Below are 17,742 nucleotides of genomic sequence, written 5' to 3'. Positions count from 1 at the left end.
ACAAAAATTACACTTCTGTTTAAAATGCAGGAATGTTTATCATCTTTAAATGAATGCAGACAAAACCGAGATACATAAAATTGCATCTGGCCTTTATTAACGTTCGAAATACCTGCCTGTCCAACCACGCAGGACAGGTTATTTTCAACACGGATAGCCAGATTCTCAAATTCATTTGCCCCATGGTAGGGTTAATATTTCGATATGAATATGAAGATGGGAGAGGGAGGGGTGAGGGGCCTACCCGGATCTAATTAAGCAGAAGAATCAAGCTCCTTCGGTCATGAATACTGTAGTAGATTTCTACATCAGTAAAGCTAGATTGTTGGGTGATTGTTTAATGAGATGGGCCCCATGAGATGTCCCGTCAACACCACTTACAGTCATAAAATGCATTAAAAAAACCTCTCACCACGCTTGTAGTAGTATATGACACTGACGAACGGCTTATGTTGAAGTGACGAATGTGAATCAGGTGTCAAAATCTCTACATTCTTGAAGTCAAACGGAATCGAAGGTTCTGCAGACACGAATGCTATGGTAAGTCCCAGGACAATATTCCAGATGCTGCCAAAGCTGAATTTTAACGCCATACCGAGTAGAACAGTGGTAAACTTCCTACACCGATCTCGAGCTACCCAATTGTAAACATACTGTCAAGCAAAGCACATTGACACTACTTCCGGCGGCACACTGACCAATCGGAACGCCTCATCGGTACCTTACCTAAATAATGCTCCAATGAGCTTCTATCGAATTCAATCGATCATTTGCCGAATGGATATTTGCATAATACATTCTCGAGGGCATATAAATAATCAATAAAGATAAAAATGCGTTCGGGAAAAGCATTGTGGGTTGCGTCTAACTGTGCTATGGTAGAAAACCTGCATATATGGGCTTTATTTTTATGCATTAGACGAAAAGACCCATATAAGAGTGAGTGAGTGAGTGAGTGAGTTTAGTTTTACGCCGCACTCAGCAATATTACAGCTATATGGCGGCGGTCTGTAAATAATCGAGTCTGGACCAGACAATCCAGTGATCAACAACATGAGCATCGATCTGCGCAATTGGGAACCGATGACACGCGTCAACCAAGTCAGCGAGCCTGACCACACGATCCCGTTAGTCGCCTCTTACGACAAGCTGAGTCGCCGTTTATGGCAAGCAGGGGTTGCTGAAGGCCTATTCTACCCCGGGACCTTTACGGGTCCCCATATAAGAAGAGTGAAGACAATGTGATGTGTTTGGTAAAGCAATGACATTATCCCAATGATAAAGGGTTCATCAAAAGAGATCCCAGCCAGATTTATGCGTTTTCAGAACTACTTTATCAAGGATGTCGTACATGTAGGAGAAAACGTCAATTTTGCATTCATGTTTCATATCAGTGAGCCCCTTAATAGCCATATTCTTTATGAACAGAAAAAGTACGTCAATGGTGAGATGTTCTGTTTCAAATGTGATTTCATTATACATTATTAATTGTTTTAGATTGCTGCATTCAAAAGTACATGCATATTTGAAATATTTAAGTCTGTTTATTTGTTGGTCCATAATAAAAACGTCCCTGGTAAGCAAAATAAATACACTTTTTTACCCCCAAAATCTGTAGAAAACTGCCATATATTTCTTTTCACGTGAAGAGTAACTTTGTCTCAAACTTGAAACAAAGTCAACATTGCATGCTATTCCATGAATATGGTGGTGAGATGAAATATGTTACATCGTATGTAATCGACTGTTTTATAGTCACATGTATATATTTGGAATCATACATTTTCAGAAAAGTAGTTTCAGCTGGTTTTGTTGGGTTGAACCCCATGCTGGATTCGAATCCACACCCTAAGAGTCAGGCACATAAACGACAGTTTGCAAAGTCAGCCTACTAACCTACTCAGCTTTCACAGAATGACATTGTGTATTCATGTCATTGTAGAAAAATCCTTCTGAGTCTTTCAAGACCGCAAAAATAATCGCTGTACATTCTGTGAAACGTCGTTTTAATGTTTCCACATTTTTTCAGTAAACTACAAATTGCCTACAGCTTTTGGATTTGGCATTTTGTAGTAATCGGGTTTCTGGGGTAAGCAATAAAATTCCCGAGTGAAAACGCAGAAAGTATTAGCGCACCTGTGGATAGGGGTAGAGTGTGTGGGTAGTGACTCCGCCAATACACACTCACTCATTCACTCACTCACTCATTCACTCACGAATCAGTCCACGAGCATGAGTAAATATTATATATAATCGTCGACCTGATAGTGCTTGTCACGGTATTCATCATAACGGGAGTCGATTACTTTGAAAACAAACAGAGGACAACATGTGACAAATGGAACTAACCAGTCCGTGAGTATAGATTTGTTGCCTCATATATCAATCCTGGCACCATAACATCTATCACAGTCGATAAATGTAGCATTTGTTCGTTGTCGACGGCCATACAATAGCCACTTATTGTCGAAGTATTTGAAGAATTGTGTCTCCAGTATCTTGCACACGTATTCCTAAATATTATATCCTCCTTTATGAAGTTAAAATAATGTAACTTGACATTGCTGATTCTGACACCGAAAGGCTCGGTATTAGCGGTATATCCCCATCTCCGGCAGTGACAATATGAATTGAATCCACAGTCGTTACAACATGTACACACGCGGAGCTTCCTCCATATAATGCTCAGCCTCACAAAATTCTATAAACGGTGTAAAATAGACCGTCGTTTAAAAGGAAGGATACGCTGAACTTGAATTTAAACAACCAATTCCAAAACACTATGAGACTGAAACTAGCTAGGAAACACTGCCAACAAAATGTGAGTGAGCTTAGTTTTACGCCGGACTCAATATTCCAGCTCGGCCTGTAAATAATAGAGTCTGGACAAAACAATCCAATGATCAACAACATGAGCATCGATCTGCGCAACTGAGAGCTGATCCCAACATAAGGTCTAAGGACATCTATATGATACTCGTATCAATGCGCCTGCGTCAAATGAATACTTGTTTCATTTCTAGCCACTGTCAAGCATGGGAGGATACCGAGTGTGTATAGCTATATAAGAAGTAAAGATGGACTGTTTATACTTCAGGTCCTTTGTACCAATTTTAAGCCGTGGCCAGTTTCCTGTAATCAGTGCCTTGAAAGAAAAATCGATGATTGGTTTATATAGTAGTTAACAATTGTGTAAAAGATCAGTTTTGGCTGTGTTTGTTGGTTTATCGCTGCACCCAAACATTTCCCATCTACATGACACCGGCTCATAAAATAACTGAATCTGGACAATGCAATCACGTCATCAACATCATGAGCATCCCTGGATCCCTTACGACAAACATGGATTGCTGAGGACTAATCCGATCTTCATAGTTCAGTTGGAGATGTGAAAGCTGATTTTACAAGCATTGAATCAAACTTTGTGGGTCTACCATAGCAGTAGAGCTCAGATTTCTGTAACAATTCAGAGGTATTTAACTTGAACAAAACATGTCATTCCACTAAACCTATCAAACAGTTCACGCAATTACCTCAAGTATTTATAGATCGAGATTCCGACATATGCTCAAAGGAAAAGTCACAATGCTTGTTGAAACTTAAGAACCAGCATATTCAACATATTCAATAAAGCTTACGTTGGTAGCTGTAGGTAACAGACCCGTGAAGGTCCGGGGTAGAATAGGCCTTCAGCAACCCATGCTTACCATAAAAGGGCAACTATGCTTGTCGTAAGAGGCGACTAACAGGATCCGGTGATCAGGCTCCCTGACTTGGTTGGCACATCATCGGTTCCCAGTTGCGCAGATCGATGCTCATGCTGTTGATCACTGGATTAGCTGGTCCAGACTCGATTATTTTACAGACCGCCGCCATACAGATGGAATACTGCTAAGTGCGGGGTAACACTAAACTCACTCACTGTACGTTACAGAACGTCTTGTACAAGTAAGACTAGTTTATGATTCGTTATTTACGGTTCTAATGCCCGAAGCGCCAGCGTAAAATACACATAAAACCGAATGTTAACTTTTTAAAAGTAGTATATCTATGCTTAGTTTTATAGTTTCCAGGAATATGTACACTAAAAGACTTAATCAAGACTTACCATTAAAGAGGAAAGACAACATACACTGACCAATATCTGACTTAGTGTTCTCATATTCAGGTTTTTGAGCAGTTACAGAATTAGAAGTAAATGTTTCATTCCAAACATTCTCATATAACATCTGTTGATGCAACGAACCTGAGCACCTGTCTTAGACTTATACCTGTATAAGGTTTCACATTCACTTATAAAAAGTGCCTGTCATGTATTATGTCATTTACGAAATCACCAAGCCAGAGTGTAGAGAGTGAAACATGTATTTTTTTATTATTGCTAATTCACAGGTAACAAGTAACTATCAAATAATACATTTTTCACTTATCGCCTGACATACCTTACGAAATTGTAAAGTGTAGATCATATCTTACAACTCTCTAAATTGATTGGTGATGTAGACAGGGTCACTTAGCTCCAGAAACATTGACTTATTATTGTAGATGAAGAATGGTCAAGTTGACCTAAGGTTTATGAATGATGGTCAAGTTGACCTGAGGTTTATGAATGATGGTCAAGTTGACCTGAGGTTTATGAATGATGGTCAAGTTGACCTGAGCTTTATGAATGATTCTACCACAGAAACACCTATGAAATCCTTATGTACTGACAGTATCAGTGGATAAATGGCTTTTGAATTGCACACTAAAAAGTCCTAACATGGCAGGGTAACTGATGTCCATCCCTTTGGGAATTCCCAGTTCCCAGTATACAAAGGAAAACAAAGTTTCTAGTTGCAATGAAGAAGTTGACTATCCATAGAACTTGATTTTCCTTCATCTTTACAACTACTAAAATGTCTCTCAAGGAACAGATCCCAGGATATGGTTGCGAGTGGAGACTGAATGGCATGGGACATTGCTGGTGAAATCATTCACATTTAGAAGATTGTTCCAATTAGAACTCGAGTATTTACAGGAACCTGGAATATTGCCCCATACAGGTTAAATAATACTAATTTTGTAATAATTAATTTTCTTATCAGATTGTGTGTTTTTCCAGTCAGTTACATCAAATGCATCCTCTTACGACTGTGATGTTAACTGTGTCAGCGTTTTAACATGCACATATAAAACAAATACAACAGATTCTGTTTACCTGTGGGAACATATTTATACCAAAAGACAAATGTGACAAATATATTTCAGAACTTGTTGAACATATAATGAAATCATATAAAATGCAGCCTTTCAATATATCTTTCTTATTGAAAAGATGTGAGGCACCACTTATTTCCTTCTGTAGTTAACTTGTCATGCCATGACAGAGTCAGTATAGAAATATTTAGAATCAGGAGCCATGACAAATTAACTACAGTAATAAGAAAAGTTTGCCTGACCATAAAGGTCCTTTTGAGTATTACATGTATATACATAAGAAGATAACGATCTTCACATTTGCATCTGACGAAGTGATACCTTTTAAATTGCAATACTGATGGTGATCTTGACAAACTGCTAAGAATCATCATTCTCATTACTGCAGTTCCAGGTATGTTTAAAAGTACCATATGAGAATGATTAGGCATCCATATGTTTATGCCATATAAGATATTCCCTTCAAACGGCAGTGTTTCATGCATAAAAACAACAAAGAACAATGAACAAAGTACATGCAGGAAAACACTTTTGCATGTTCAACTCATCTACATTATAGTCAACAAACAACACATTACAACCAACCACTGCGCCATGCCTGGTCTTAGCTATGTCTTAAGGTGTACATGCCTCAGTGTGTGTCACCTTGCTCAAGGTAGATGAGTGAGATGAGTGAACTCTTTAACCACTAGGCTACCCCACTGCCCAGCAACATAACAGATGTGAACATTATGGTCAACCAAGCCACTATGTGGCAATAATAAGAGAACTATGTGTGACAATAATGTGACCACATGTGGCAACAGGTATTCAACTAATTACAACTGCCAAGTCATGTTGTAAAAACTCATATATTCTTAGCAGCTTAGTTGTTTGACGACGTGAAATGTGTGTCCAAACCTAAAAATCATTTAGAGTCATAATATAACAATATTTACATATGCTGATATGTATCATACTGAAACCCTTATTTTATATATTTCTAGACAATATGCTGATCGAGGATATTAATGACAGTACACCTTTCAAAACCTTTCAAATGAATGCGCTTCAAATTGCCAATTGTGATACGTTTTTCAGCATATATAAATTATCTATATTTGAATACTGAAATTGGGAAAATATTGATGAAATATGACATAATCTTAAAAGAGAGAGCTGCTAGCAAAGCTTCTGAGAGGCCAGTGATTTCTAACTGCCAGAACTCATGTCAGCTGCATGAAATAGTTGGAAAGTGTCATACTCTTCGAATACACATTGCCTAGAGTGTTGAAACTGTCTTAACAAAATATGCTGGGGTCTACAATACAAATGGATACTGCTGCATGGTATATACATGCCTGGTAGATTGTTTCAGCAGTATATATCCAGGAGGCACTGGTCATGGAAGGGAGGTAACTCTAAAGAAGGCCTTCTTCAGGCATCCTTATGAAAAATTGTTCAAAACATTTTTTTCCAAATTATGAATACATGAATTGAAGCAATCTTCAGCATGGACAGAAATAAATGAAACTGCACCCCTAATGAATTAGGGCAAAGTTTGTTTCTTTATGCTGAAACAATAAGATAACGAATTAGGTTTCTTTGAGGTGAGGTAAACACATGCCACTTATGTGAAATAGGTACAGTGGAAGCTGTCAAAACCTGCATCTGTTCAATCTGGTGAGTTGTCAACACCAGCATCAAATCTCAGTCCCATCCATAGCTTGTATATTTATCATCAGCTCTACAATCTGTCATATTGTCTAAACCAGACTATTTGAGTGCCAGTTTAGACAGCTTCCACAGAAGTACGGATGCTACTTGCAAACTCAAGATCAGAGTCTTACTGTTCAAACTCAGAATGACTAGGGGATACAACTCTGAAGGGATATGCAGGGATGTAGTTAGCCAATCTGGTGAGTTGTCAACACCAGCATCAAATCTCAGTCCCATCCATAGCTTGTACATTTATCATTTATTCTTGTACATTTATCACCCCTCCCCCCCAAACATTCTAACACTAGCGGACAGAGCTTCTGATCTCCTTTCAAACATGTCAAAGTATGCATAGGTGTCTCTGCATATCATGAATTTAGATAATAAGGTACTGATATGCCAAAAACTACGTTTGTATGATAAAATCCACCATATTACATTACCGCGGTAATACATTTTCAGGGCTGAAGTATTCTTGGTGCTCTTTGGATATACTAGGTATAAAGAATCTCATCAAAGAAGTCTTGTATTATTCCTCAGGCAGACCTTAAAGAGTAACATCAAACAACAAGTCTCCTGCTTAAAGCATTGCCTCTGGCACTGCTGAATCTAGTCGCCCAGATAGATTTATTATTTTAATGGCAGCTGGAACAGTTTTAGAAAGTCATTGAAGCTGTTACACATGATGGAAAGGTAGAAAGTATTATTCATATATCTAAATCATCACTTTAAATCATGAAGTCCTGCTGGTGAAGACACGTCACTTAAACTATCCATCAATGAACTTCTACTATCAGTCTATTGATCTTGATAAAGTTTACGAAGAGCTTGATAGTGGACTTACGCCAAACCCTTTAAAGAAGTCATGAATATTGGTTGGTCATTGATATCACGCTCATGAATTAGAGAAATTCTGTTTTGCATTGGTGACCAATAATAAGTTGGCAATGTTGCAGCTGAAGCTGACTGATGCTGGAGAAAGGTCCCGGGTATGTATCAAACAATAATGGAAACATTTTATACTGTATTAGAGGACGTGGAAGTTAACAAATCAGCAGATTCCCATTCTATGCATACTGGTCAGATTCTCGGACTGCTGTTGGTTCTATACAGATAGCAGAGGGTATGTTTCTGGCCAGTCCCAGCAGTGTCTTCTGACATTCTCGGTGCATGTGGGTGAGTTGAGTTCGCATGTCCTGGATCTGTTGTGTCAGGTCTTCCGTCACCCTGGCAATATCTGTATAACAACTGTCCCCACTTTCACCAGGGGAATGTCGCACATTTGCCATGTTGACCTGACCTCGGGAAGGTGTTTTACTTGCCAGTCTGAAGGACGGTTCTGGATTCAGTGTCCCGGCTATGTCACGTGCAGCAGTTAGCATGAGGTTAGCTTTGTGGACTGATATGTCCATGTTGATTGAGGCAATTAAGTTGTCCAGCTCATGGTTGCTGATTTCCTGTCTCTGCAAGAAGAACAACATAGGGTATGTTATATTTGGGATTACACTTTTGTAGTTAAAGGATAAATTCAGGTATTTTTTGTGTAGTCCAATCATTGATTCAAACACACACTCACAGCATAAAGCACCTGATCATCTGCAGATAAAAACAAGGCATGAATCATACAGGCTGCACAAAAAGAGGAAGCTAAGGAAAAACTTACGGATTTGTTTCTTTTAATTTTATTAAAATCTAAATATTTTAGATATTTAAATACTTACCTTACCATAGGTCTCATGCATATTACCTCAAGCTCTGCTAAACGAGATCAGACAGTCGTTGATTCGCCATTCCCATGAATGGTTACCTCATGTAACAACAAATGTATAAGCACAGAAGTGACGTGATCTCCATACATGCGCAAGCGCGGGCCATCCAGAATTCACTTTTACTGAAAACTTGGTCCTTGGAGCCCAGAGTGGGGAGGAGCATCCAGCGTTGGGAGGGAGTTACCGCCCTATGGTAAGGTAAGTATTCAAATATCTAAAATATTTAGATTTTAATAAATTTTTAACTTACCTTACCATAGGTCTTATGCATATGGATTCGACAGATGGATGGTGGTGTCGGGCTCCCCAAAAGGACCATCCCCAGAAAACATCATCCACATGCCATGCAGGATCCAGAATAAGCCACAAGCAGTCTCAGGATCATCCTGAAACAGGAGACAGCAAGTAACTCCAGGAATCCCAAGGACAACACAGACACCTAAGGGTGAAAGTTATCCACAAGACCAATGGTAAGTAACAGTAATTACCTAATGGGCAGCTGGCCAAGTGAGTTGCTGGGCAACTACCAGCGGACCGAAGGACTGCAGACCCTCCACATCTTCTACAGCCAAATCCCTTAGGTAATGACTGGCAAAGACTGTCGTCAATTGGCAGGGACAGTACAATTTCTTTGTAAAGCCATGGTGGAAGCTAACGCTCTAATCTCATGTGGATTATTAGCTGAAGTATGAGGGGGATTCGCAGCGTCATAGGCAGCCAAAATGGTCTGATAAAGCCAAAGCACCACAGTATTCTTGTTGACTTCTTCTTTACCCGAGTAAGAAAAGTGAATAAATAGCCTTTTCCTAGAGCATCTTCTGGAAGCTGATCTTGCAATATACAACTTCAGTGCTCTGAACTTATTCTTCCACAGCGTGAGGCCCAAAGATCGAAGAAAGAGGAGGAAGAGAGAATGTCCTGTCTGGTTGACCTGGAAGTTGATTCTTAGCAATAAAGTCCCGTAATAAGCCAAGATGCACAACGCCATGTCGGGATAGCTCAAACCGAATGCGGGTGACATCCAGAGCATGAAATTCACTCACTCTTGCTGCCATGGCCAGAGCTAAGACAAACACAGTCTTCCTCGAAAGGTCCTCAAAGGAAGCCTTGTCCAAAGGCTCATAAGGAGAACCTCTGAGATGCCAAAGAACAATATTTAAGTCTCAAGCTGGAGGACGGAGCTTGACCTTCTGGTCTTCCAACTTAGCATAGCAAAAAGTTCTGGCACTTTGGAGACTTGCATGTCACATTTCAAGGCCAGAACTGAATTCAAAGCCGACAGGTATGTTCCAATGGTACTACCTTTAAGGCTTCTGGACTTTTGAAGATAAAGAAGAAACTCGGCTATCATCTCAGGAGAAATCTTAAGTGGATCTATAGACTTTTAGATGACAAAACTTCTCAAAGGAACACCATTTGTTGTCATATAGAGATCTAGTTGACACCAGGTGAGCCAAAGCTATGACTTTAGCTACCTGCGAGGAATAGCCCTTAGCCTTCAAAGCTGTCTGAAGATGAACCAGGTGTGAAGATGAAACCGACGAGGATCGGGGTGCAACTGATGGCTGTGAGGATGGCGCAGAAGATGCGGCCAATCCGGTATCAGGCTTCCGCTGGCGAGACTTCACAGATCTGGGAACCACAGCCTGGTTGGCCACCGGCAAACAGCAAACACCAGGGATCCTCTTTGTCTGTTTGAGTTTGGCAACAACTGCTGGAAGAAGTATTGGAGGTGGGAAGGCAGAGGTGTCTAGCCCTTCCCATGACAGCAACATCGCGTCTACCACCCAAGCTTCCGGCTCTGGGATGGGAGACACGAACAGAAGCAACTGCCGATTGAGACTGGTGGCAAACAAGTCCATCAGAGGGCGACCATGGCTGCAGCATAACAACTGAAAGGCTTCCAGATGGAGTATCCATTCCATCGGGGGATGGCTCGCCGGGTCTTGACAGGGCGCCTGCAAGGACCTTCCTCCACCCTGGAATATGCCGAGGCCTTACTACTATGTTGTTGTCGTCCAGATGACAGGCTAAATGAAACATCTGGTTCAATAACTGCTGTGACCTGGTTGTGTCTTGATCGTGAATCATCCAAACCACTGTGGAGCTGTCAGATGAAATCAACAGGGTGGAATTCCTCAGACGAGAAGTCCAATGTTGTACTGCTAAGATCACTGCTTGGAATTCTAGACTGTTTACATGCCAGCCCCGTTGGGCACCTGACCATAGCCCTTAGGTGGTCTGACCGCTGAGATGGGCACGCCAGCCTTGAAGAGATGCGTCGACGAATAACTCGTGGTCGTGAGGAAAGTCGGTCAAAGAGACTCCAGCGCAAACATTCGACTCGACTGTCTACTATCGGAGATAAGAATGAAGATTTTGAGGCAGAAGAATTCTTCAGATCGTTCGCCTGAATGTGAGGCAGCAGAAACCGTTGCAATGGATGAAGCATCAGATGTCCCTGCGTGGTAAGTCTTGAGCTGACGTGAGAAGGCCTAACAAAGACTGCCACTCCCGATGAGCAAGACCTCGACTTGCAAACCTGAGAATCTTCGACCACCAATCCTGAGGGATTCTGACAAGATTGGATTGTGTCAGAAACCACCCCCTCCTCTGAATGTCAACTCCTGCAATGGGACTAGATGAGATTTCTCAACATTGATCATCCACCCCAGTTGCTGAAGAAGACGAGCGACAAAGTTCAGTTGTTTGCATAGCAACTGAGGATCGAGGTTGTTCCGGAGGGAATCGTCTATGTGGGGGTCGAAGTCTATACCCTTCAGATGTAGGAACCAAGAAATTGGGGATGTAATCCGAGTAAAAACCCATGGGGCCGTGGAAATTCCAAATGGGAGGACCCTCCACTGGTAATGAACACAAATCTCAGGAACTTCCTGTGCCGATGAAAAATTGGTACATGAAGATAAGCATCCTGGAGGTCCAGACGGGCTAGCCATGCTCCTGGTACTAGTTTGGTCCGGATCTGCTCCAGAGATATCATACAAAAATGAGGTGGTTCCGGAAGATAAAGACTGCTGAATGCTGAAATTGTTGTGGATAATGTGCAACTTGTCTGAGTCTTTCTTGGGTACTAAAAAAATGGTTGAGTAAAATCCCGGGGTCTGGTGAGGATCTCGCACAATCTCTATTGCCTGTTTGGTTAATAAAATCTGAATGTTTTCTGCTAACAGAGCATGTTGTACCTGAGAATACACAGTGATTGGCAGCTTGTATCCGGTCCTCAGGATGTTGGTAACAAAGGGGTCTCCCAGGATTTTCCATTTGGGCCAGAAGATCCCTAGTCTCCCGCCTCCCGCCTACAAGTCTTCATCGGCTAGAGTAAAGGAGGTTGCCCCTACCCCTACCTGATGCCGGGGAGGCTCACGGACACGCTCCTGCTGTCTCCTCTGTCCATCGGCATCACTTCTCCCTCGCCCACGGCTTCTGGCGAAGGAAGTCTGAAAAGTCTCTCTTCTCAGCAGATAACGGCGCTTGCCCCTGTATCTGGACGCTGGTTTCCCATGAAAGGCGGACCCCAAGACCTCAAACGTGGAGAGTGATACTTCAGTGCTGGTAATACATTTCCGGAATCTTATCATCGAATAAGAATCTCGACATAAATGGGGCTCATACTAATTGGCGTTTAAATTCCTCCTGCCAAGAACAAGGCTCCAAGAATCCAGAACGACCCAAAGTTGAAGTCATGGCCAGTGCAGCACGTAGGTGCGCAAGTAAATCATGAAGCACCTTCCCCTGTCATTGGAAAAGCGTTGAAAAATGTTCTATCCTAGCCTGTTCTATCGCTGATGTGGCCAAAGCAAGGACTGATATAGGTTTTAACATCTGCTTTAGTTCTGTATCAAAGCCGCCAATATTGAGTCTTGCACACAATATGATGACTGAGGTGAACCCGATAAGCGTTTCAAGGAATCATCCAGCATAGCACCGGAATTGGCAAAATCCAGGCTGTGCACTTTATAGTCTGATTTCCTTGATTTAGGAGTTTTAATAGTGGGATTAAGGGATAACTCAGAGAAGTCTGTGTGGAGAGCAACTGCGTCGGCAACCATGGAATGTGGTGGAATCACAGTTCTGGTGACAGTCTAATACCCGACGAGTCATCATTGTTAGCTGACGGCGATGGACAATCTGGAAGTCTGTCGGCAATCCACTCCTCCCTAGAAATAGTGTGAGAGACTTGGGGAATCTTATAAGAAGCAGTGTGGGCATCTGCGTCAGTGCCGGCATAGGGAATGGAGCTGGTGTACAGGACAGCTTAGACACCGGCGTCGGAGTCAGCGTCGGCGCTGGAAACAAAGTCGGCACTGGAACAGTAGGAGGAGGCACTGGCATTGGCAAAGACGAATCAGAGATTACGGTAGGCGTCAGCACCTGCGTCTGCGCTGCACTTCAGGATGAGAGAGCGCATCAGGCCTTGATAGGTCTACGACATCGCTAGGCTGATGATCCGGTGGCTGAGTCACAGGTGCTTCTGATTCATGCAGAGTTTCTAAGGCTGACACTGAAGGAGGGCGTTGGCCTGGAGTATCCATCAACAAAGACTGAGAACCCAAAGATGAAGCTGGGGAAGACATCTTGCGTCAACGCTGCTTGAAGTGTTTCCTCTTAACCGCCAAGAAAGTGTTGACAAGGGTGCACAGTGGTGACAAGAGTGATCCAAGGTGCAAGCTGACGACGCACAATCGAGACACCAGGGGTGCAGGTCCCTGGCCGACTTGAGGACAAAACTGGCGAGTCATGCACAAACACTGTAACATGCCAAAAGGGCAAAACGTAAAAGTATTACGTTAACAAAAAAAACCCTACACAAAAGTGTTGCAAAAAACACCCCTGCACGAAAAATAGGCACGCCCCATTATGCAAAACAGTTGAGGGAGACAAACCAAAATGGCTGTACCCACACTGCGAGTGCCACATGCGAAAAACAAAAACAACTATACCAGCCATAGAGAGAAAAATCACGGATGAAATATGGAATATATAAGAGAAGAGGGCCAAGAGACTAGCAAACTTCCCAAATACCTGTATAAACAAGGAAGAAAGACATGGGATACCCACGTGGAAGAACAACATGAGGTAGCCAGGTAAGTGAAAAACTTTCGTCTTTACACTTGAATAAAGGGAATAAGAACCACACCTACCTTAGAAAGGAGTGACTAACTTTAATTCACCAGAAATAGGTGGTCTGAGAAACAAACCAACGACATGTCCTCACTCAAGGACTCTTAAAGTAAAAGTGAATTTTGGATGGCCCACGCTTTTGCTCGGGTACAGAGATCACATCACTTCCGTGCCTATACATTCGTTGTTACATGAGGTAGCCATTCATGGGAATGGAGAATCAACGACTGTCTGATATCGTTTAGCTGAGCTTGAGGTAATATGCATAAGACCTAGGGTAAGATAAGTTAAAAATACTATTAATATCTTGACAAAAGGTAATGCATCTCATAGCTAGTATCTGACTTGTAACCTTCGACCATTTGGCTCTGAACAACTAAGTTCATGCTGAAAAACTGTGCAAAGATGTCTTAAAGTCAGAGACATTGATCCAACATAGGAACCTTAAAATGCAAACACCTTTGTATCCCACAGCTGTTCCAAGTTCCTTATGTTGCTCTCATAGCTGAGGATGGACTGTACCAGTTGCTGTCTAGCCAGCTGCATCTGCACAGGTCCATCAAGTGGAGTCTGGAGATAAGCAGCACCAGACCGAGGCTCACTCTGGTTTCGGTCTTCTGCTGCAGCTTTCACCTTCAGGTCAAGGACACTGTCCTGGAAGTATGGAAATACTATGCTGAAACCACTGACATGGATCTACAAGAATGTATTTGTTATGCACATCTACTGAAATTCATTCCTATGGCTTAAAAACTTAAGTTTGCATTCAAAAGATAAGTTGAGGGTAATACCAGCTTACCATCCACTTCCAAAATATGTCTTCATGTTGTCGCCAGTTCATCAGGTTCTGGAGGCGCTCATTGTCCTTATCAAGTAACACCAGCATCTGAATGTAATATACAAGCAGGATATGTAACTGAATGCTACTGATGAAATTCAAACAAGGTTTTTCATGTGGATTCAAAAGAGAAATCTTTATTTCATCGATTTTGTACACATATACTAGGGGAGTCAGAAAGTTTGTACTTAAAAATATTTAAAATATATCATGGGAAGAGCATGTCATTGATATTTTGTCCTTAGATTAGACCCTTCAACAGAATGTTATGTTTTATATAAGTAAACAATAGCAATCCTCACTCGTTTCAGCAGATGTGGATGCCTCAGCAAATGGACTTCTAATACCGATAGATTGTCATGGTTTTTTCGGATTGATACCCCGGCAGTGGTGTTTTCAATCTGAAAATCAAAGATGTGTTTTTAACTCAAACATAATTTCTTTCATTCTTGCAACTGCAAAATGATATCACAGATGGTATTCAACTAAATGAAATAGTAAATTAAAACAAACCTTGTTTAAAAGTTTAGCTTCATGTTGCTGAGCTGCGTACATTCGTCGCAGGTTGAGTCGTAGTTTACTATTCAGAACCAGTAGCCTCTGTACTCTCTCACCAGGTGTGGCAGATGAGTCTCCCTTGGCAGTAGGGCCCGTGTCACAAGCGGAGTTAGGCCACTCCTAGAAACACACATTGCATGCTTATGTAAAGGGTAAGAATCTGTCTCTATCACAAACTATATTCAAGTCATGTGTGCGTGTGTGAACATGGCTTCTCTTTCTCTGTGTGTGTGTGTGCACGTTCGTGCATGCATGCGTTTTAACTGAAGGTTTAACGTCTTTAAGTACATCATCTGATGGAAATGTGCTTTGCATGAGGAGAAAACTGTAAATCTGATTTTCCTTACCTTACACCATTGTGAGATGTTTTGATCTAAGGGAGATGTACACTTGTCCATGAACCTCTCAATCAATGTCTCTTTACACATGAGCCAAGCCATAGCCAGCAATAGTTCGCGACTTCCTCTTGAAGCATCATTTGGCAAGTGAGCAAAGTCATGCGACATGTAACCACGACTTTGTAGTTCTCGCTTGACAAGAACACACTTTTCCTCTGTGAAGAAAGCAGTCAATTTAGGCATAAAAAACTGCTATGCAATTGTAGGAACTGTGTGGATGTTGTCCACAGTGATTATCAGTGGTTCAAAGTGACTGAGTTATGACTAAGGCAATTTGAAACCTTTTCCATCCTGTTTTGTGTGTTAAATTTATCAAGTGAGTATTATAGCCCTTTTCGTAAACATTATATTCTATACCACTTCTTCATTCAAGAACAGGAAGACCTGTTTGAAGACATTCGATTAAGACATAATTTTGTCTGTAACAGATTGTTAAGCAGTGGATGAATGAAATGGAGTAGAGTGCATTACCATTTTCCAATGCATTATGCAAACAGTTTGGGATTTATTGCTCAATGTTATAACATGTTGGCATTTTGTTCTCACCAATTTGTTCTTGGGAGGTAGCAGGGTTAGCAAGTTTGTATTGATATGGGATATTGTGAATGATACTGTCTTCAGTAAGACTGTAGGACCATCATGTCCACCACTTTCAGCATGTCACTTTCTTCCAAAATTAAAGTTCTACTAAAATCATAAAACAAGTACAGGATAAAATCATATGATGTGCTTCTTTCTGAGCTGAAGAAAACGTGAAAAGGAAAAACGTAACAACTGTAAAGTTCATAACGAATCTTAAAAAGCGTGACCTCACCGTCTGAAAGGTGCCTCTGAGCCTTGACAGCGGAGTCGTCAACTACTCCATAATTGCTGAAGTATACAAGCTCAAACAACAGCTTCCACAACGCAGGTGTCTGTAATAACGACAAAAATAACCACACTGAAATGTTGCTTTGGGCAAAACAGAATGTGTTAGTATCCATTTGTTGTATTTAAGCGGCAAGTCAAGATACTGTCACGTTTTACAAAGTAAGATGACAAGTGAATCATAGTTACGACTAATCATACCTAGTTCGTGTGAAAAAATAGTATAGAAGCAGGATTTTCGATAAAATCTTACCGCTTCATATTTGTTGAACTTTGCCAAGCGAAATGTTTCTGCGGTGACAAGTGATGCTCCATTTTCATTCAGTATTGTTGATAGCAGTTCTATGGTCTCCCTTACTTGAGTTGACCCAGACATTGTTGATAGAAGGTTTTTGAAAACGGTCACATATCGGCTGCGTCTGAAACGTTTGTTTACCAGTTATTCCGAACTTCCGGTTACAAAAGACCCTTTCATAATGTTCTCACGTAATATTGCCTGTGTGCGTGATGTCCTAACACATATTATCTCTCCTTACATGACTTGCATTTATCCACAGAACCACAACAAGGCCGAACTCAGCACCAATCAAATGCGGAATTATTGCTTGATATGTAAAGTCGCTGCTCGGTATCATCCAGGAGCAGTGACCACCAACACCCCGTTATAGTGCGCATGTGATCTCGACTCGTCTCACTGGTCTGTGTCATTAGAGAGTTAACTCCCTGCTCAACATGCTCATCGAAAACCGCGTGGGGGTATACGAAATACAACTGTCATGTGACGTTCTAAACAACAGTAAAAGAAATAATTGTACAATAAATGACATAAGAAAGAGAGTTTTATGGATGCCAGTTTCTTTATTAAGAATGAGTGAGTTTAGCTTACACATTCCAAAGATGATGAGGGACACATAACTCACACGATAATAGCTACACGAGAAGCTAAATCATATTTACAATAAAAATATTATTAGGAATTCATGGGGAGAATGATCTGTTATATGAACACGTAGAGCATTTCCATAGAAATAAATCAGCTTTGTAAAAGATAAAGAAAACAACGCCACATTTTGACAAGACTGGCGACGGGGATTCTTAAGAAAAGTAACCAAGGAAGGTTAGGGTTAGATTTACCTCGAATATTTTAATAGAAATATTTTATCCTAATATGTATAATTCCTATAGTAAGTAATATAAGGCCCCTACCTAAAATGTACTGCCATACTCCGAATATCTACTCCTAACCCCAACACTTCTGACTTCGGGATGTGGG

At 41.2% G+C, this 17,742-nt stretch overlaps 2 protein-coding genes across 2 annotated transcripts in view; both read right to left on the bottom strand.

The window, feature by feature from the left end:
• Window positions 1–673, bottom strand: part of LOC137294264 (thioredoxin domain-containing protein 16-like) — a 42,971-nt gene extending 42,298 nt beyond the window's left edge. The window contains exon 1 of the mRNA XM_067825271.1: window positions 413–673. Within this exon, the coding sequence (XP_067681372.1) occupies window positions 413–593 (181 nt within the window). The 5' untranslated portion in view covers window positions 594–673. The remainder of the gene's footprint in view (window positions 1–412) is intronic.
• A 4,522-nt stretch (window positions 674–5,195) lies between these two features.
• On the bottom strand, window positions 5,196–17,122 carry LOC137294669 (uncharacterized). The gene is made up of 8 exons (XM_067825737.1): window positions 16,723–17,122; window positions 16,417–16,516; window positions 15,552–15,757; window positions 15,160–15,324; window positions 14,949–15,047; window positions 14,608–14,694; window positions 14,268–14,462; window positions 5,196–8,360 (listed from the first exon to the last, which is right to left on the bottom strand). Exons 1-8 carry the CDS (start codon window positions 16,843–16,845, stop codon window positions 7,965–7,967), a joined length of 1,371 nt encoding a protein of 456 aa, XP_067681838.1. The 5' UTR covers window positions 16,846–17,122; the 3' UTR covers window positions 5,196–7,964.
• Window positions 17,123–17,742: the final 620 nt, after the last annotated feature.

The sequence above is a fragment of the Haliotis asinina genome, chromosome 8 (assembly GCF_037392515.1).
Source record: "Haliotis asinina isolate JCU_RB_2024 chromosome 8, JCU_Hal_asi_v2, whole genome shotgun sequence".
Taxonomy (NCBI): Eukaryota; Metazoa; Mollusca; class Gastropoda; order Lepetellida; family Haliotidae; genus Haliotis; species Haliotis asinina.
Note: the sequence above shows the minus strand (reverse complement) of the source record. Positions and strands in the feature narration are given on the sequence as shown.